Source organism: Dipteris shenzhenensis, chromosome 16, assembly GCF_047967505.1.
Source record: "Dipteris shenzhenensis isolate YYH24624 ecotype China chromosome 16, Dip_SZ_1.0, whole genome shotgun sequence".
Taxonomy (NCBI): Eukaryota; Viridiplantae; Streptophyta; class Polypodiopsida; order Gleicheniales; family Dipteridaceae; genus Dipteris; species Dipteris shenzhenensis.
Genome location: NC_141611.1, coordinates 12,760,596 through 12,781,710, shown reverse-complemented (window position 1 = coordinate 12,781,710; position 21,115 = coordinate 12,760,596). Strand labels below are relative to the sequence as shown.

Here is a 21,115-nt window from a genome sequence, read left to right as displayed (position 1 = left end):
GTTTCCCAATGATGAGTAGCAGCACAGCGTAGTTTGGTTGAAAGGACATATACCTGTCTCAGAGCATGTGGATCTAGAGCTTTATTGTCACCCTTTGGATTGGAGTCTGCAAATAACAATGTAACCCAGTGGAGTGCTTCCTCCCACAAAACCATACATCATCCTTGCATAATTTACCACACAAACAAGGAAGGAATCTTGCATAATTTACCACAAAACCAACTTGGCTCTAATACCAGTGATTAGCACCCAGCCAAGCAGACTCTAGTGCCCCACTCTCTTTGTATACATCCATCCTCTCTTCACTTCAGGGTGTATGGCTCTCTCTAGAGCCCAATGCTTGCCACGTGCAACCTACTTGTGTGCCATGTGTCCATAATGGGCATTTGTGCCCTTCCAGGTCCTACTAATGCACTCCAATTTATTGCTTAGGCCTAAGATTGTCCCTAGGCCCAATCCTCTAAGCTCCCTTCTACGCAAGCACTATCGAGCCTTCTCATTTCATGCCTCACCATAACTGATCCTCAAATGTCCATGCTTATGACTGATGTAACAGGTTGGTAGCACACAAATCCCTTTCTTTTTAAGTGTATTGAGGTTTCTTCTAGTGTGATGTTTATTAGGCCTATAAATCCATAGTAGAATGGCTTTCTATCTCTTTATTGCAAATTCTTGTGGAGCAACACTAAATTCATTATTGAGGTTTCTTCTAGTATCAGGCTTACTGGTAGTTTCTCTCTTTGTAGAGAATGGATTTTTGCCTCTTTTTTCATGCTTGTATTGCAGATTCGTATGGTACCACTATATTCGTATGGCTTTTTGCCTCTTTTTTTCATGCTTGTATTCAGATTCTTATGGTGCCACTATATTCTTGTTTCTTTTTGTCTTTTTTTCATATGCTTGTAATGCCAATTCTTGTGGTGCAACTATATTCTTTTGGGTTCTCTTTCAAAAGGTCTAGGTGTCCATGTTGTCATCATGCTTGTTTTGTAGTTTTATTAATATGTATATGTTCTAGAGTGACTACAAGTGTGTCTGATGCAAGTGTTGCATCATAGTGTGTGAAGTAATAACTTTGAGTGATGTCACATTACCTCATCTTTATTTTTTGGGGAGGTGGATTGTCAACCCTGGTGTGTATAGCAGTTACTAGTTAGGTGTGGATAGAATCTCACCTTATTACTTCTCAATTTTGTAAAGCTACACGTGCCTCTTGATCTTTGGAGTGTCTATCCATAGTCTTCTTTGGTTGTAACATGGTGATTGGGTTCACCTATCATTTGTATTGATTGCCCATAATTCTATTTTGGTTCTTTCTTTGGCCTTGGATTTTTCTCAAACCTGTTGCTTATGTGCCTTGTGATATTATTTCTCAAGATTTAACGTCTTGTTAGTTGCTTTTTTTCTCTCTTTTTGGTGGTTGCTCCTTGGTTTGAGGCCCATCATACATACATACATACATACATATGTGTATGTATGTATGTATGTAATATCTCTTAGATTGAAACTACTAGCGATCAAAGGTATCTAAGGGGGTGACGAGGTAGTGCTCTTCACTTTTAACTAACTAATCAATACAATGAGACATAGAATTAGGACTATGGAAAATAACTCAAGACAAATCTCATGGTAGAGTTCTTGTCAATACTAACTTTATTTTTTACTTCAAACAATTTACCCTTGTACACATGAACTCTCTAATATGAAAGAAAGAATGAACTTATATTTGTCCATCACTTATAGAGATTATATTGTGAAAATAGTGCAAAAAGTCTCTAATATGAAAGAATGAATGAACTTGTGGGAGTTGAGTTTCCAAAATGAGGCAAATAAATCATTGAATGCTCTCTCACAATTACACTTCAAGATGATTTCAAACCAACAATTGTAAGACATCTACATGTATCTCACACGCAGTGATGTTTGAACTCTTTTATACTAATCAATTGGTGGATGTGATTTGTTGCATCATTTTTAAAACAATGTGACTGGATAAAGAATGAGAGTGTTACTCTAAACCTTCATACCCCAATCAAGATATATTGTTCTAACTTTGTGTTGTTTGGATGGTAGTAGTTCACTCTTTCCTTGGTTAAAGAAACGATGTTGTTTAATCAATCATGAGATAGCATATTAGATATGCAAATGTTTGGTTAACTCAATGTTTAGTTATAAGATCTACCGACAATGGAACATTTTCATGTGTTTGGACATTCTTTACAATAGACAACTCAACTTCATCCCTTTCATATGTTATAATAATTCTCACACAATACTTGACAAAATTATCCAACTCCATTCCCAGAAGGTGCCATCCATGTCCACATGATGCGAGGACACCAACCCGCAATCAATTGCACACTTTGCATGGGCACAATGATCATCCTTGCTTTTGCTCTCTTCCAACAAGAGTCACCCATCATAGTGCGGCTTCCGTCAACTCGTATTGTGCTAGAGCTCGACACATCGATAACAAAGACCACTTGCGTAGAGATCAACCCACACCACATTTTGATCTGTACCCAATTCCTTAGTGAATCATACTACAAGGACCCATTCTCAAAACCACAATCACAACAGTTTCCCCTATTGCTCTGCCCGTCTACATCACACCCTTCTATTTCTATTACAACCTACCTTCCTATTGCTTCACAAGTCGCCATGCCCCTTATTTCAATCAAATCCTGCAACCCATTTTAAGCAAATCCTCCATTGCCTCCCTCCAAGAGTGCTTATGGGAGAGTGAAGGAGAGGGTGCATCAAACAAGCCTACAATGTATATCTCTATTGAAAATGAGCAAAATGGGAGACGAAATATGAGGGGATTGAGACCAAACAATAAAAGTAAGTCAAACAAAGGATGCAAAAGTGAATCAAGGAGAGCGATAGACCTAGGGGCTCATGAATGGGACTGTCCGAGCACAAGATCTTTTGGGCTTATGCATGGGGCTGGCCAATCATGAGGGGAAGGCCACCTCCAAACATTGATCTCGGAATTGAATGCATATTATATGACAGTATTATAGCATCTAGTAGAAGGGATGGGACCACAATAGATTAGATCTATTAGCAACAACACAAAATTGCCTTGGTCACATGAGCTCTAAGGCCTCTTGGATTGTAATATAAAAGCAAGTGGCAATGAGCAAAATATTAGCATGCAATTTAAAACATCTCCCACATGAGTTCTCAATTTTCTTCTTGCATCTGCTTTACCATAACTTGCTTTAATTTCCCAACTCAATAGCCTGAATTCCTAGTAAGGTTCCTTCATAGATTATGGGCCTACAACCTTGAGCTAGCACAAACTAAGTTTGTTGCAAACAATTGAGCAAAGTAGGTAGAGTGAACAAAGGAAGCTAGACCTTTTTCGAATGCTTCTTTCAAGGTGGCCCTTGAATGAGCAAAACATATTGAACCTTTTCAATGGGCCCAACTATTCCACCTGGAAGCTAAAGCTCAAAATGATCTTGGAAGACAAGGGTCTCACGCAACTAGAAAGGAAAAAAACATCTTAAACACAAAAGAAAATACTCCGCTCCCAAGATGTAGAGATTGATTGGTCGGACACAAAGTGCTAAGGAGAAAAATCATCCTGAAATCCTACATAGAGCCAACACAACCCATTAGAGGTGATCGGAGAACATGACCACTCCAAGAACATGAGCCAACACAACCCATTAGAGGTGATCAGAGAACATGACCACTCCAAGAACATGAGCCAACGCAACCCATTAGTGGTGATCCGAGAACATGACCACTCAAGAACTAGCATGCAACCACCTAAAGCAGACTAGGAAGAAAAACATGGAACTCCAACATGATGAAATCCAACAAGCGGGTGAACCCAAAAATTGACTCAAACACATAGCAAGTTTCGACGATATCACCTTCCCAACTAGTGCTACACAAATCATTGAACCTATAGCTAGTGTAGCAAGGCTTCGGAGACAATCCCAATCCCAAAAAGAGTGTGTCATAGGCTACACGTGCATTTTCAAATCCACATACAACATGAATCAATTCATGGATTCAAGGTAAGACTAATGGTGGCAAAGGGTTTCTCTCAACAAGGCATAGATTTCACAGAAACAATTGCATTGATGGTATAGATGGCATCAATTCAATTGCTCGTAGCATAGGCAACGATCCACCGTCTTGCATAGGGAGATAGAAGAGGTGTACATGTTGCAACTCGTGAGATTTGATGATGGAAACGAAGCTATCTGTCAAGCACACGAGGCATTGTATGAAACCATCCAAAGCCTTGTATGTCCGCATGAATTCATAATTCACTGTAAAGGATTTTGAGAAGCAATGCAATCCGATGGTGTAAAGGCTCATTCCAGCATATTGTTCATTGGAAACAATCTTCAAACATAGGAGGAATGCATGGCCAACTTGCATTGTCCCTCCCATGAGGTTGTCTACTTACAAGGATACCTGCAATAACGAGCTTGTTGTGACTTATTGCCAAATCACCAATAAGCGAGAGTGCAATGATGCTCATCAGCGATTTGGCCGTAGGTTCACAACAAGGTTGGACTGTTTTTGGGGAAATACTACTGGCTTGCATTCTCTCAAACAGCCTACTATAGTGACGTGGGGTGAGCTCCAGCAACTCTAATACCTCAAAGCAAGTAATAAAAGATTAGCCATTCTCCATGCTTTCATTGTTCGTTGCAAGATCCAATATCCTCAACCTTTCTAGTAGCTTGGTGATCAGAATGTTCAGCTCTCTATCTTGCTTGTGTTCCATTCGGAGCAATAAAAGGATTGCTGCCTTCGGGTTGCTACATACTAGAGGTGCCAAATGGGGCTGCAGAAAAGGATGATTCAGAAGTTCTGGAATACGTAATCGATCCTCACGTCTCCAAGCAAGACATTTTTTCATGATATCAAGAAGATGAGGATTTGACAACGGTGGAAAGTTTATTTTATGATTAGGATTGGTAACCTCTTGCATTCTGGCCCATATTCTTGTGATGTGTGAGAAAGGTGTCGTTCCATAAACCATTTGATACAGAATACACCCAAGAGACCAAATGTCTGATGAGCGACCACATTTTATGATATTCCCATGTTCGTCTCTTTCATTTGTTAGAAAGGCCTCTGGAGACATGTAGTTGACAGTACCCACCTGCAAGAACAAACAGCAAATAGTGACTTTTTTGGTCCTGATTAATCTCCTAATTTCATCCTGACGGTGAAATTGACATCCAAAGGATGCAAAATGAAATTATTGCAATGTAAATAAAAAGGTTGTCAGTTTAGCTTCATTATTGTCCAGCACACCTGTGACTCCCTCTGTATGTTTGTTGTATCGCTCTGAAGAGATTTAGCAATTCCAAAGTCAATCAGCTTAAGCACTCCCTTCACAAGAAGGAAATTTGCAGGTTTCAAATCTGAATGCACAGTACGGTTCTCATGAATGGTGTTTACTGCCTCAAGAATTTGCTGCATGCAAAAAAAAACAAACAAATGGAACCTAACATCATTAAAGCTTAAAAAGCATTATTGCAAAGTATCTTTACACAACACAATCAGCTATACCTGAGAGATTTGGAAATCTAGAAGCATCCAAACAATTGGACAAGGAACATTATCGCATCTGCAAAGATGAAGCTCTTGACCTTATATGTTACAGCGATAAGGTTCAAGAAGCGGTACACGCAATACATGCACATTACAGTCATTATGGAGCACTTGCAGAGAGATCAAAAAGATACAAGGAACCTGTCTCCAGGGATGAGACTAGTTGGCATGAGAATTGCTTAGTCCTCAATTCCCTTCTGTTATGCTCTAGCCAAGATAGCCTGACCTCGTAAGGGTTTAGAGGACTGTATTATGTGTTGTGCTTTATATGTATATGGTCAAAAAGGTTATAATACCAAGGTCATGGGTGAGGGTGGGGTGGGGTGACGGCACTAACTAGATAGACCTAAGGCCAAAGGCCTTGGATCTGATTGCGAAATGTGCCTACGGGCAAAAAACTTGCATCAAAGAAAGGTTCTAAAAATGTGATGTGGCATCTAGATCTATCTAGGGATTTGGGGTTTTAAAACGAAACGAAAATGTACGAGTTTATTTCTGGAAGTTGATTGTGCCATAGCCCAATATGCTAGTTCCCAGGATTGATAGAAGGTTTGGGGTTCAGGTAGAGCGTTACGATCTAGTATCAGAGTTCAAGTCGTTGGGCAAAATTGTGCTGCAGTTGCAGGTTTCAACTTGGAGTTTGCATTGATTTGTAAGTATGGGTATCAAGCTCGGTTTGGATCTATGCTTTGGCTATGCATTGTGTGATACATTCCATTCCAAGATTTGAGAAGATCCTCAAGATCCTCCACTCCATGTTCGGTACCAACAGGCGAGTCTGTTGAGATTGGCCAGTTCTTGATGTATGTTTGTCTTCTACTTTATATGCAATACAAGTGACTCAATTGAGCACTCAAGCTTCCGACTCATCATCTTACTTCTTCTTCTTGAGCACTCACCTACCTCACTTGTTTCCTTTCGCACTTATGTCGCTCAGCACATTCCAATGGTTATGGACCCACAAATGCTTTTTCGCCGATCGCAGAGCTCTCCCTCGTGCTTACGTCTACTTACCTTGCTCTCCCTCTCGCATCCGTCTGATCCCTAGGCACTCATCCTCTCGATTAGACTCCTCAATGCCCGCATTCTTGATCACCTCGAAGGTCAGTCCAATTATGGACTCTAGAAGTTGAAAGTAAGGATAGTCCTCGAAGAGAAGAACATATGGACGATCGTGACAAGTGAAGAACCTAACCCAGCACTGTCATCATTGATCGCGATACTCCAGAGGTCGGCAGCGCGTCCTCTACCCTAGTAGCCACTCAAACAACTAAGGGTGCTCCAACCGGGCAAGAGGGGATCGCATCCATACCTCCGACTGATCTGGCTCGATCAACAACTGACCACGAAGCAGTCCCCATTGCATGTTCACCTAAGGTTCTTGCTTTTCGAGCCAGACAACGTCAAGCAAAACTTGTCATTTGCTTCAAATTGGGTGATCTACCTGTGAGTCACTGTCTCGTTGCCCATGAAGCATGGGAGGTCTTACACTCTACTTACAAGGAGCGTAGTGTAGGAAGCATCTTCACTCTCCAATGCACATTGAGCTAAATCAAGTTGAAAGAAGGGGATTCTATCACCCCACACCTCAAGCAAATCAAGAATGTCGCCCGTGCGCTCAAATCAGCAATCACTCCTATTCCAGCAGCTCAACTGGCTTTTACAATCTTAGGCAGTATGCTTGCCTCCTATGATCCCTTGATCATGAGGCTCAAAGGGCGAGGTGATGAACTCACCACACCCCTCGTCAGTACATGCCTTCTCTAAGAGGAAGCCCAATGCAACACTCCAATCCTACAACAAAGCATGCCTTACTCGGGACTCCTGTTTCCCATACCTGGACCCAAGAAACCTTTCCACCCAATGGGATAGCCCAACCCTACTGAGCATCCGCCTCAACACAAGCCCAAGATCCAGTCCAAGCCAATCTATCAACTACTACAAAGTATCCGGCCACTTTGCCAAAGACTGCTCAAAACGACTAGAGGACCTCAAGCGATGCCCTAAGCTGTCCTTCAGGAGCTTTGGACCATTCCCTATTATTTAAAAGATCAACGATGTCTCAATGAAGTTACGCCTACCAGACAGTTGGACTATGCACAACGTGTTCCATGTAGCTTGGTTGAAGCCATATTTTGGGCCTCCTCTTTCAGAGATTTCCGACGAGCAACAACCTGAAGTTCTTGATGAAGCTGAAGTTTTGCAGCCAGAACAGATCCTTCATAAATTCAGGCATGGGTCAGGACGCAGGATCCGGGAGTTTTACACCAAGTTCCGTGATCGAGGTACCCATGAAGCAGTGTGGTTGGACGAAGATTTTTTCCAGGAGTTTCCCCAGATATTGGCGGACTACTTGGAAGCAATGAACCTACCGCCAAGTTAAGGAGGGAATGTCACATGCACCCCTGCACTTGGGTGCAAGGTGACACACTGGTTACATCGACAAGTGTATTATAATTCCCAAATAGGAGATTTTGTCGTATGCTGTGACCCCTTTGTGAGCCCTTGTCCAAGGACAGTCAGGCACAAGCTACGTAGGTCAGTCTCTCAGCCTTAGGTCAAGTCAGTAGTCAGTTCTTGTTCACTACTACCCACTGGAGAATAGTAGGTTAAGTGTTTCCATCTTATATTTTATTTCTTAGCCTAGGTTAGGAGTCCCTTTAGGGTCCCCAAAGGCTGGACAAGTAAGCAGGGAAGGCAGCCTGCAAAGGCTGCCCAAAAACTCCCCTGGCAAATGAGCCAGGGAGGGCTTTTTATAGGCTGGTTGTAGGCCAGCCAGTCTGTAAAACAGACTGAGTCTGTCTGTTTACAGACTGGGTTGGCTCAGTCCAGCGCTATAAAAGGACCCCTTGGCTGCCCTGTTTTCTCATTCAGTTTGCTCCTGCCTTCAGTCCTCCTACAGCTCCACTTCAGCCTCCTGTGCAGCCCCTGCGATCCTCAGATCTGGCCCTGCTCTAGCCTCAGTCCCTTGGCCATCAGTTCAGCCTGATCTGAAGGTGACCACACAGCACAACAGTCGGAGGTTTGGACCAACAAACCGAGAGAGGTTTGGACACTGTTTCCTCAGCTTTCTCAGCTCTCTTTTACAGTTTTCACAGCTCACTCTCAGCTCTATATTTCCGTCATCTCTTAGTTCTCTCATAGGATCTATCACTTCTAGCTTTTCACTCTCTCACTCACGCAGTAACCCTGCATTCCGCTAGACAGCACAAGCCTCTTCCTTGCCTTGCAGAAGCGTCCTACATTGTTAGTGTGGACAGCATCAAGGTCTCGGTATTGGTCAGCGTTGCCTCTCAGGTCTTTGGGTCTGCTATACGTGTGCACAGTGAGCTCTTCAGAAGCGTGTTCCGTGCTCTCTTGAAGAGTGTTCTTTGTATTTCTCAGTTCTCCAAGTATAAAGCGAATTCTCCCCTGATTGGGGGAGGGGGCCCTCAGTGGGTACAGGGACCCAATCGGTTGTCGATCTACTCTCTCTCTACCCTCATCTCCTTCCTCTCTCTATGGTAAACAATGCTCATTCCTCGCTAAAGGTTTAAAGAAGGTCTTGCTGTGAATTACACAATCAGATAACCATTGCATGTTACAAATGCACAACGATGGAGATCACATAAACAACCACTGATATCTCGACTCAGGGGCAAGCCAACACATGTGCTTTGATCTTTAGGCTTTCTCATCGTACCATGCTCTGTCAGATGCACAACCCATTGTCGTCGAGGACAACGATTCCATTGAAGCCATCGGCCAAGGTTCTGTTTAGACTCTACTCTCAACTGGAGAGGAAGGCGCCATACACACTGTACTTGACGTACCCAAGCTTGCCAAGAACCTAATGTATGTCAGTGTTCTTATCAACGAGACGTGAAAGTTCATTTTCAAGGAGGGCAATGCACGCTTGTCCATCAGGAGTCCTTTACGCCAGTGGAGCTTGAAGAGGTGGGTTATCGTCTTGACACAACCACCACTTACCCCGCTCCAAACTCGCACACACTCATTGTTGTCACTCCAGCTCGACATGACGAACCTTGGCATTGATGATTCGACCACCTTAGTGCAAAGAAACTAGAGACCAGGGCCACCCCTGCCTTGGTTGATGGTTTTGTCTATCAAAAAGGCAACATGCTCCCATTATGCGAGGGCTGCGTCTACGGGAAAGACCACAAGGAGCCATTTCAAAGGCATAACAGCAATCAAGCTCCTGGACTTCTTAACCTCATTCACAACAATTCGCTAGGCGGATCTAGGTATTACATCACCTTCATCGATAATTATTCAAGATATTTTTTTACTTCTTTTCTCAAATAGAAGGGTGAAGCTTATTTTTTGGGCAAAAATGATATTTGTATTATATTAAAAAGGGATCAAAAGATCGTTCTTTACATATCCCTGCTTACATATTGAACCAACCCCCAAGGGGAGAAAAAAGGTAGACAAAGATATCTATCTCCATTTAAACACAGCATAGGTATCCTCAACTTTGACCTGAAACAAAAGAGGAGCCTTTAGATCTCCATTTAAACACAGCACAGGTATCCTCAACTTTGACCTGCAACAAAAGAGGAGCCTTTGGAACTTGTATCAAAAAGCTGGTCATTAGCAGTAATTTCTTTGTGCAACTGTTTGAGAGCATCATTGGCTAATCCACCAACCATTCAATGCACCTTAATGCACCCTTGCCTTCCTATTGCCCTTAGGACCTAGACACATGTGTGCACTTCTTTATTAACAAAATAAGTGTCACATGTCCGAATTTGATGTCGTTTGAAGCAATGGCTCCAACTCGACTAGTTCTATCTACTGAGATGATCCACCACCATAATAAATCAGTCAGTGTCCATCATAAATACAAATACATGTTACACCATTGGTGTATAATATATAACAATGCTCTAATGTCTACTAATCACGAATTAGTAATTTCTCTTGTCATGACACTTTGCAAGTATCAAAAAGCTAGTCATGAGCAGTGATTTCTTTTTGCAACTGTTTCAGAGCATCATTGTTATTGAAAATCTGCTAGTCCACCAACCTATGGGCTTGTGGAACCACCAAATTAAAATAAGCACAACGTCAGTACCATAATCATCATTAAGAGCAAGAAGGTTATGCCTTTTCAACCATTTCATGAAATATAATTCAAGCTTAGAGACGATATCATTAAACTAGAAGTTATTCCTGCAAAGCCAAATGAACCACAAAGCATGAACCCTCACTATAGACATTTGCTCTGACTGACTTCAGCTACATTCCCAAGAAGTATGGCCTTCTAGTTTACAGGTTCACCTAAGTGGAATTGGATAAGCTTCCAAACTCTCTTAGCAATAGGGCAGGCCACAAAGACGTGGAAAGCATCTTCCTTTAAAACTAACTTGCACACCTTTTACCACTCCCATTCCTTTTACCAAATCATTAGAATTGTCCACACACTTTGTGTAAGATTAGCCAAAGGAGTGTTGAAATCTTCTCTGGAATCCCTCTGTCCCATATTTGAAGAAATCCATTCTTCCATCTGTGTTTACTGTCATTAGTTGTCCATCTTTTGAAAACCTCATCAAAGTCCTCTTTGGAGGTAGGAACGAGAAGAAGCCTACCCAACTCAATTCCTTCCACCAAGCCACGAAAGACTAAAGTACCCCTTTTCCATTATATCTCCTCTAACCACAACATGATTCTTCCCCTTACCAGATTTCTTTCCTTGTTTGTCAATCTAAATTGCCTCTTGATCTCTAGCCAAGTTTTCCATCCATCACTCAAAAAGTCACTCCCAAGAATGCAGTCCTTTTCTAAAAATCATACTAACTACCAGGAAGTCACTGTCATTGAAAATGATAGCTTTTAAAAATAGCAGAGACCCATATAGAGTCTAAATCCATAAAAGGTCCTTTCCCTTAAAAGACTAGTTGACTTTGGATAGCCTCAAAAGAGCCCCAAAGAGATCTCCAAAGTTGGCTTCCTTTAGTGGTGTAAGGTTCTGGATTGCAAATAGTAGCAAGTTTTGGAAAGTTTTTCCATCTAGGCGCCCTCATTGATTTAACTAAGGGAAAGTTTCTAAGGAGGAGTGAGGACCAATCCAATTCATGATTAAGGATGGCCTTTATTATCTAGGTAGCAGCAAGCTTTAGGATGACTGTGTTGAAGATGGAGCAAGAGAAGATGCAAAGGAGTAGAGAGAAAAACGTAGAGTACAAAAGATAAGATAGCAAAACTACAAGTGTGGAGGTGGTTTTGTGTAAGTGACAAAACTACACTAACTAACTGTGGTTAGGGAAGTAGACAATAATCTCTGAAAACAGAAGGGTGAAGCTTTTGTCAAGTTTCACGAATATAAATATTGGGCAAAACATTAAGCGCCTTCGATCCAACAATGGTGGCAAATATCACAATTAACCATTCAACGATTTTTGCTCCACAACTAGTATCCATCGCAAGTTCACAATCGTTGAAACGCCAGAGCAAAATGGTATCTCCAAATAAAAGAATCGGGTCATCATATAGATGACGCGCTGCATGATACACCATGAACATATGCCCAAATACTTGTCGGTTCAGCTGAATTGACTTCTATCTAACTATTAACTCATGCTCCAACAACTCCGATTCGCCTCTCCTCCCCCATACACTTTGTGACATGCCAAACGGCCACATGTTCTCCATTTGTGCGTGTTCGCGTGCCGTGTGTTCTTCCACGTGCCGGTAAGGCAACGTTCCAAGCTGGACCCACGCGGGGAGGCAAGCATTTTTATCGGCTATGCGACATGCACTAGGGTACAAATTTTTTCAACACGCCACCTACTCTACTCTCGCAATGTGATTTTCATTGAGTCTAACGTCCCTCTCCCAAATATGCCACGTCCACTCACAAATAACACCATGCAGCTATCTCCTCTTCCTAATGCTACTCCTATTCCCATCACCCCAACTTTCCAAGTGGCAACTCCCACATCTTCTGTCCCGCCTTCACTTCCCACCACATGGCAAATCCTGTGCCTTCTACTCCATCCAATCCACCACTTGCTCACGATCCAACTCCACCTGTCCATCGCCCTCGTAAGGAACCAATGCCCCCACCAATCAATATTGTCTCCCCTGTCCCACCTTTGAACATGTAGAAAGCAGCAGTTCCACTGCCGATCTCATGGTTGACCTACACATTTCCACACCCGCCCCATCAACTGACATGTATACCCCTACCATACCGTCCTCTCCATGCCATCTCTCTATCGATCAACATGAATCCGTCAACCGCCACTCCGTGTCAATGCATCATTCTTCTTGGTTCAAGCTTCCATGCCTCATGAACCCACCACCTTGCACGAAGGTCAAGCATCCGACTTTTGGCTACAGTAGGAAGCAACAATCGATAATAACCTTCTTTTAATTCAAAATAATCATACATGGGACCTGGTCCCCTTTTCTCCTACACGAAGACCCATTGGCAATAAATGGGTTTACATAATCAAATATGCACCTGACAGGTCCATTTCAAGGCATGGGGCACCATGCACAACATTCACATCCACCAAATGGACGGCCAAACAACCTTTCTCCATAGGGATCTAGATGAAGAGATATACATCCAGCCTCCGCTTGGATTCCCTCAAGCCCCGGGCATGCTCTGTTGACTTCGTAAAGCACTCTGCGGCCTGAAACAAGCATGGCACTCGTGGTACATGAAGATTGACAAATACTTCCTTGATCATGGCTTCAATCGTGCTATATTGATCCCAGCCTATATGTGTGTACCGCTACATGTCGTTGCCCTCTATGTCGGCGACCTTATAATCCTCTGCACAACATACAACCTATTCAAAATTGAAGCTCAAAATTTTCTTCTCCATGGCAGACTCAAGAAACCTTCAAAACTGTCTTTGCATTCAAATTCACCAACATTGCAACACAAGGCGTACTTATCTCCACTGGCAACGTTAAATTTAGACTATGCCCAATCGATCGGTACATATTGCTCAACTCTGTCTCCATTTGCACACCACTCGACCCAAATGTCAAGCTCACTGTAGAGCAAAGCCCCTCCCATGAAGATAAACGTCAATTAACGCAATCCATCCCTTACCAAAGTTTGGTAGGCTCCTTGATGTACGCCATGGTGTGTGCCCGACACGATATTGCCACTGCTGTCACTAAACTCGCATAGTTCATGAACAACCTTGGATGTCAACACTAGATTGCTGCCAAGAGAGTGCTACGCCATCTAAAGGAAGCATCACAATATGGGATTGCTTACCATACTACATCACCCAATCTTCCGGGCTATGCTGATCCCGATTGGGCATGGGATCTAGATTATCACCGCTCGACAAGCGGCTATATTTTTTTATTGGTAAGAGGGGCCATTTCACAAGCGTTCACAAGCGTACACGAAATCATGTTTCAAAAAGCAATGAAAAAGGATGTAATGAAGGTGGGAAATAGCAAGGAATTAGGTGGGAAATAGGTGGGAAAAAAGAAGGAAAATCGATGGTAAGATAGGAGAAAGAAGGGGGATTATATAAGTCAGACCCTAATGATTTGTATGGTACCATTTGATGTGACATCTAATCCTATCTACTCCTCCCCTTCCTTCTTCCTACGTGTTGCCTACTCCCTCTCCCAATCTCTCTCTGTCTCTCTCTTCCTCTCTCTCTTCCCCTTCCTCTACCCTTCCCTCACCTTCTCCCCTTTTCTTTCTCTCCCTCCTACCAATTCTAACCCCTTTCTCTCCCTTTCTTACATTGGTATCAGAGCCTCAACTCTGGCACCTTTGTCTTCCTCTTCAAGCAATTCACCAATCCCGAACCTCTGCTGGTTGTGACCACCCGTGTCTGTCGCTCCATTCAAATCAAGTAGCTGCAGCTTCTACTGGGCGTCAGCTCCAACCGAATGCATCTGCGCTATACCAGGTCCGTCGTAGGTGAAGCGCCCACAATGTCCCTCAACGCCCATACATCAACCAATTGCTAATGAATCGAGGAGCTGCTAACGTACGTAGACTCCCAGAGGAGCTAGCTTCTAAGAGCTAGCTGGGCTCCAACCAAACGAGTGCTCAGCCTCTGCTAGCTGCGCCAATTCTTATCTCGAGCGCCAATTTTCTTGACCCCGTCAACCCACAAGCCTATCACCTGTGAGCGCCAGCAGCACCGTAAGCCAATTTCGTGAATTCAGCGCCTCCCTCAAGAGTCTATCGACCTCCTCAGCATCGCCAGCTACAACCTCTCTGCTCGCTGCTTGAGGTCATCCTGAAGAGCGGCGATGTCTGAAGCCTTGCTTGAAAACAACTCACACCTGCCTCGTCCGCCTCTCGACGTCGTGCTTTGCATGTGTGCTCGTGCCAACGCAAATGCCGCTCTGCGCTATTGAATTCCTCTGCCTGACCTAGGTTAGCTTGGTTAGATTATAGGTTAGGTTAGGCTGATTGGGTTAAGGTTGGGTTTAGTTAGTGGCCTTGGTTAGATCAACCTAACTAGGCAGGTTGGGTTTACAATCCTAGGAGTCCTAATTGTCCTAGAGGTCTAACGTTAGTGCAGTACTAACTGTCCTAGGTGATTTAGGACCCCCAACTCCCCCCCCTCCCTTTTTTTTAAAAAAAAGAGAGGTCAAAAGATAAATTTTCAGCCTCTTTTAGGGACCTTTTACAACCCGTTTGGAGCCATTTTGGCTACGTTTCGAAGCTTCTTCGACGACCTTTCTTCGGAGCCTCTCCATCGATATTTTCGTGTTTCCACGAACTCTCTCAGGTGCTCATTACGCAAGGTTTTGCTATCCATTTCTCCTTGCCTGCATTCGAGCTCCTCTCTCTAGGGCCAGTCACCATGCCACCGAAGCATGCCCCTCGTGATATATTGCACGACACTGATGAGGCTGCTCAGTATGAGCAAGTGCCAACGACTTATCCCAAGAATTCTGTGTGTCATAACACAAATGCCTCATCCGTCTCAGGGTGATAAGCAGTGCTAGGTGTAAGAGAAGTATCCACTGCTATAAATAATTTCTGCCAAAAGTAACCCATAAATATTGCATCTCTGTCTTGCTGACAATCTCCCGAGGGAAGCCATGATGCTAAAAAACATGCTCGATGAACTGCCAAGCAACCTGTGATGCTGAATAACGGGTCTTAGTGAGTATGAAATGGGCCTGCTTTGTCATTCTGTCAACCACCACAAAATGCAATCCCATCCCCACTCTATGGAAGGCAACCCTGTGATGAAATCCATAGCAATGTGAGTCCATTTGCCTTCTAGAATAGGTAATGGCTGCAAGAGACCCGCGGGTAACCGGCTGTCCACTTTATTCTGCTAGCAGGGCAAACATTCACTGACAAATTTAACTACATCCCGCCACAAGCCATCCCAGATAAAGCTCTGTTTGACCTTTTCATATGTCTTAGTAATACCCACATGTCCTGCCATAGGAGCTGAGTGCATTTCCTGTAAGACGAAGCTATGGCGGTGACGGCTGCTGCGCTCAAACTTGTCTACATAGCGGCTGAGATCTGTTTGTGTTGGAGAAGCATCGCCTCTCCGTCTAGCTTTTGTTGCCTCTCTGCTTGGGTGAGCTCTGCGCGTCGCAGTGCCTCCTCATTCTTGCATTCCTCACGCATCAATAAAAGCAGTTTTTTGAAATCTATGGTTCCTCTTTCTTCCATTGGCTTTTCTGCTTCTTTTTCCTCCAGACGTTGTTTTGTCTGGTCCAATTGTCTTCTGCTTTCTTCTAGCTCGGATGAATGTTCTTTGAGTTGCTGTAGGAGGACCCGATTCTGCGCTAGAAGGTTCGCCATCACTTCTTGAGCACTTGGCGGAAGCGTATCTTGTTGGTAGTCTCTCCTCTTCAAAGTCTTCAAGGTTGAGTCCTTTTTCTGACCCTTCCATGATGTTTGATTGTGTCCTTTCTAGATCTCAACACAACCATACACTTGCAATGTCAAGCTGGATACAACCCGAAGCTTTGATACCAATGTAACATGCGACGGTTGTCATGACATTTGGATTGAAGAATGCACCACCAACATTTCAGTCATGGATGCAGAAGACTTTGATCAATATCCAACCACATTCATGTGGGTGCTATTGGATAAATTTAGCATATTTGGGAAGAAAGATGAGAACCTAGATCAATTGGGGATGTGCTTTGAGAAGTGCAAAAGCGCCAAGTTAAGCTTTGATCTAGCAAAGTGTGTGCTTGCAGCAGTAAACAGAGGAGTGTTACTAGGTAACATTATTTCAAAAGAGAGAATGTCAATAGGTCACAGGAAGATGGAAGCCATCCATAAGGCCAAGGTCCCATAGAATGTTAAGAAGTTACAAAGTTGTGTGGGTTAGGTGAAGTGGCATAATCAATTTTTGTGGTATCTAAATGTTCCTTTGTCTCAACCTCATGCATGTCACACAGTGTACATATGCGCCTCTCCCTGGGTAGTCGCTCTGCTCTGCCGCTCTCGATGCGAAGTCTGTGTGAAGAGACTCAGAACTGCCCAAGAGAGATCCTCAACGAGTGGGGTAGATGAATCTGCGTGTATCCTGGTGGGTCAATGAAACCCTCCGCTGTGATATGTAAGAAGTGATCTCTGTAGAAGCTAAGCTTCACTAGGAGTTCACTCGTCCCAACTAGGTCCGAAATGTGTGTAGTTGTAGTAGATCTTCACGGATAACCTGGTTGACCTCCTGTGATAGGAGGGGAGAAAACAGAGCATCCATGCTGTACTGAAAGGGAGGTAGTCTATCCATGTGGAGCCCCAGTCGCTCAAGCCATCTCTCTGTACGTGCATACCAGCACCTCTGGTCTCCTCCTGCTGCAAATGCCATAAAAGAGGATAGAGCTATCCATGGTAGCCTACTACGCCCTGAGGTATAATCCCCATATTCCCTAGCTCAGTACAGCTACGTGATGACCTAAAATGCAGCATCTAGCTGTAAAGGAGGTGACCCAAACTCAGCCTGAATGATCTGGTGAGAAACGGATGACTTACCACGAATCATCCGTGATAACATGAGAACCTATAGCCGCTCCACACCATAGTTAGGGGAAACGGAAACGGAAACGTTTCGGGATTTCTGGGAGGGCTGAAACGGGGAAACGCCACGTCAGCAAGGGAGGTTTAGAAAAGGGAGTTTGGAGATGAGAACACACACATTTAGAATGCTACAGCCTACAGCCTACCTGTAACTTAAAATATAGTGCATAATACTTACCACATGGCACAATGTCACTTAGAACTTAGAAGTTAGAAGTTAGAACAAGTTACAAATTATAACTTAGAACTTGGAGCTTAGAAGTTAACTTAGCAGTGAGCAATACATATTACAAATATAAATGACAAATCTGAAATCAATGAGAAAAGCTGAAGATTGACAAGTTACAAAATGCCAAAGGCAATATAATATATGATTCATATATTATTATGTCTCATTGTCAAGAGTCAAGACTCAAGACTCAAGAGTCAAAAGTACAAAATTCAGATTCCCAAAAGCCTAGGCTCTAAGCCTTAAGGCCAACCGCTACATCCCTGATGATATGATCGAAATCCATAATGTAGATTCTCGAATCTAGATAGCTCAGCTGCTCAAGAGTCCTCCTCCTCCTCCTTCTCCTCCTCCTCCTCCACTGCCATCTCCTCGTCGTCGTCGTCGTCGTCGTTGTCCTCCCCCTCCTCATCATCATCAGTGAGGGTGTCATCAAGCTTATGAAAACCAATGAACTTGTCATGAGTGTACTCTTGTCTCATCCTGTTAAGCAAACGCAAGTTTGCATTAACAAAGACAAGATCGTTCGCCTTGTGTGCTTTGAGACGGTTCCTCTTCTTTGTATGGATGTGGGCAAAGCTGCTCCACATGCGCTCACAAGAGGAGGAGCTACAATCCTGGCTGAGAATCCGAATGGCAAGCGCTTGCGGCTGTGGGGAATCAGCTCCATAATCCTCCCACCATGTAACAGACCCAACTCGAAATCTGAAATTTGAAAGATCATAAAATTCAGATATATGGCAAAGCTCATGAAATCTGAAAATTATGAATCATTAAATAGTAAAATTTAAGAATTTAAATGAGTTAGGATTACCTGTCATGCTGGGCATCTGGCCATCCAAATATGCCCTCCTTATTGCGGTAATTGGTGAGCTGGTCCTTCACTGTCCGGCGAGCCTCTGGCATTTGCACCATCTTCTGAAGAGTGAGGTTCCAACCACGGACCACCTCTGCATCACTTTGTTGTGCAGTTGCCTTGTGTTGAAACTCTAGGTCCAACACAAATGCAGCTGCATGAATGGGAGAGTGTACTGATTCCACCTAGTCACAGCCAAGTCCTCCAGCTCTTTCAACCTGTGGGGATCTTTCTCTAACACTCTGATATTTTCTATCATACGATCCATCCCCTCATATACCTTGCCAATAAAAGGCATGTCTCCATCAACCTTTTTTAGCAACAAGACAATCGGCTACACAAGTCATACAAGTGTGATGCATCAGCCCAAAAGTCATCGCTGCCTATGCACAAATCGTACACCAATATCCCAAGAGCCTGCTTTGAAGTGGGCCATGCATCCCACTGTGGGCTTGCCACAACCTGCTTAAGAGCAGGTCTCATTTCAATGAGTCTGCGAAGCATCACATAATTGTATGCAAACCTTGTCTCTACATACTTCAAAAGCTCCTTCCTTGCATAGGTGCAATACAAAGAGAGAGAAAAATGATGGCGTGTAATGAACCCAACTATCTCTCTTCCATTATCAATTACAATTTTTACCCAAGGTAATTTGCCAATGTCTTTCAACAAATTATTCAAACAATGGGCAACACAAGAACTCCATTGAATATGGAGGTACCTTTGTTCCAATAATGCACCTGCAGCCCTATTGGTATTTTCACCATCTGAAACCAACTGCACAACATTAGACGGGCCCACATACTCCACTGCATCTGCCCACATCTGCATCAAAACATTTGCTGTTTTTTGTTGTACTCCGCACTCTATGGAGTGTATGTACAAAGAAGATCCTCTGCAATATGCCAAAATACCCTCTAGTGATCGACTACGTACATCACTCCAGCCATCTGCTACCAAAGTGACCCCATACTTATGCCATTTCTCCTTAACAGGCTGAATGGCCTCATTAACTGCCTTCACCTCATCCTCTAGAAGCTTTCCCCTCAATGCATCAAAAGTGGGAGGGGTGTATGTGGGCCCAAAGGCTGTAATTTCAGTCACCATCTCCTTGAAATAAGCAGACCGTGCCACATTGAAACTAATCCCATTCGAGTAAAAGAAACGGGCCACGGCTGCATCTACCTGTGCCTTCCTTTGTGGATGCCATGCAGTATAAAGGGTGCTTTGCCTTCGTGTAGGTGGGAGAGGTGAAGGAGATGCAATAGGAGTAGAACCTGTAGCTCCAAGAACATGTGCACTCCCAGAAGATGAAATTGTAGTAGCAGCAGCAGAGGGAAGAGGACTCCTTTTTGCAGTAGCCATATGAGCACCTGAAGTAGCTCCTCCACCAGTGGATGCAATAGTCCTAGCTTTCTTCGCGGAAGGAATGCCTCGACCTCTCGTGCCAACCTTGCTTTCTCTCCCTCGGATATTTCATTACATATTGTCCAAGAAGATGGGCCTTCACCCTATCAGGAATCCCACCTCTTTTCAATCCACAACACCTGCACATGAACTTGCGAGTGCCTCCTTTCTTGGAGTCGTAGCCACCCAGGAGATCGACTTGACTCCACCAAAAATCTGATTGGGTGAATTCTACCTCCAAATGAGACTCAGGGGTAGGGTGTCTTGAAGCCATGGAAGCTTGTTGCTTGAAAGGGGGGCTGAAACTGCAAAGAGAGCCAAGGGTTGAAAGAGAGGGCTGAAACTTGAAAGTGGGGCCTAAAAGAGGAGGGAACAGAAAGATGAAAGAGAGGGCTGAAAGAGGGGGCTGAAGGAGGGCTGAAGGAGGGCTGGAGGGGAGAAGATGATGATGGAGGGCTGAAGCAGGATTCAGGAGAGAGGAGAGGAAAGGAGTGAATGGGGCTGAAGGAGGGCCCCTAAACCTTGAGGATGGATGGACTCTGGAGAGAGTATGTACTATGAGGCTGAAGGAGTGGAAGGAAGCCAAAATCGGAAGCAGAAAGGCAAAAAACGGGACTAGCGGCGCATTTCGCAGGATGTTGGAGACCTGGCAGCCTATCTTGTCTGAAACGTGACGTTTCAGAGCTCTGAAATGCGTTTCAGACTGGCTGAAACGTTTCAAGCAGCTGTTTCAGGGTCCCGAAACATTTCAGACCCTGAAACGCGTTTCAGACCCTGAAACGCGTTTCAGGAAACGGCTCATCTCTGAAACGGCATTTCAGGCCTGGCTGGGCTCTGAAACGCATTTCAGCGTAACTGTGCTCCACACAGGCCCACTCTGTATCCAACAAGTCTGGCTCCCAACAAGGGCTGCCATACATTCTCGCTGGACGAACCAAGGAGTCAAAAAGCAACCCCTTGGTGCATTGATCCTGAAAGTGCGAGCGGAAGCACTGCCTCTCTAGTCTGGCCAATGAAGCATACC

General features: G+C 43.9%; 1 protein-coding gene across 1 annotated transcript in view; it reads right to left on the bottom strand.

Moving 5' to 3' along the window:
• Positions 1 to 4,597: 4,597 nt before the first annotated feature.
• The window catches only part of LOC147892567 (uncharacterized), a 30,046-nt gene continuing 13,528 nt past the window's right edge, over positions 4,598 to 21,115 (bottom strand). Inside the window, exons 4-5 of the mRNA XM_087387728.1 lie at positions 5,296 to 5,457; positions 4,598 to 5,140 (exon numbers count right to left, since the gene is read on the bottom strand). Coding sequence (XP_087243854.1) covers positions 4,652 to 5,140; positions 5,296 to 5,457 — 651 coding nt within the window. The 3' untranslated portion in view covers positions 4,598 to 4,651. The remainder of the gene's footprint in view (positions 5,141 to 5,295; positions 5,458 to 21,115) is intronic.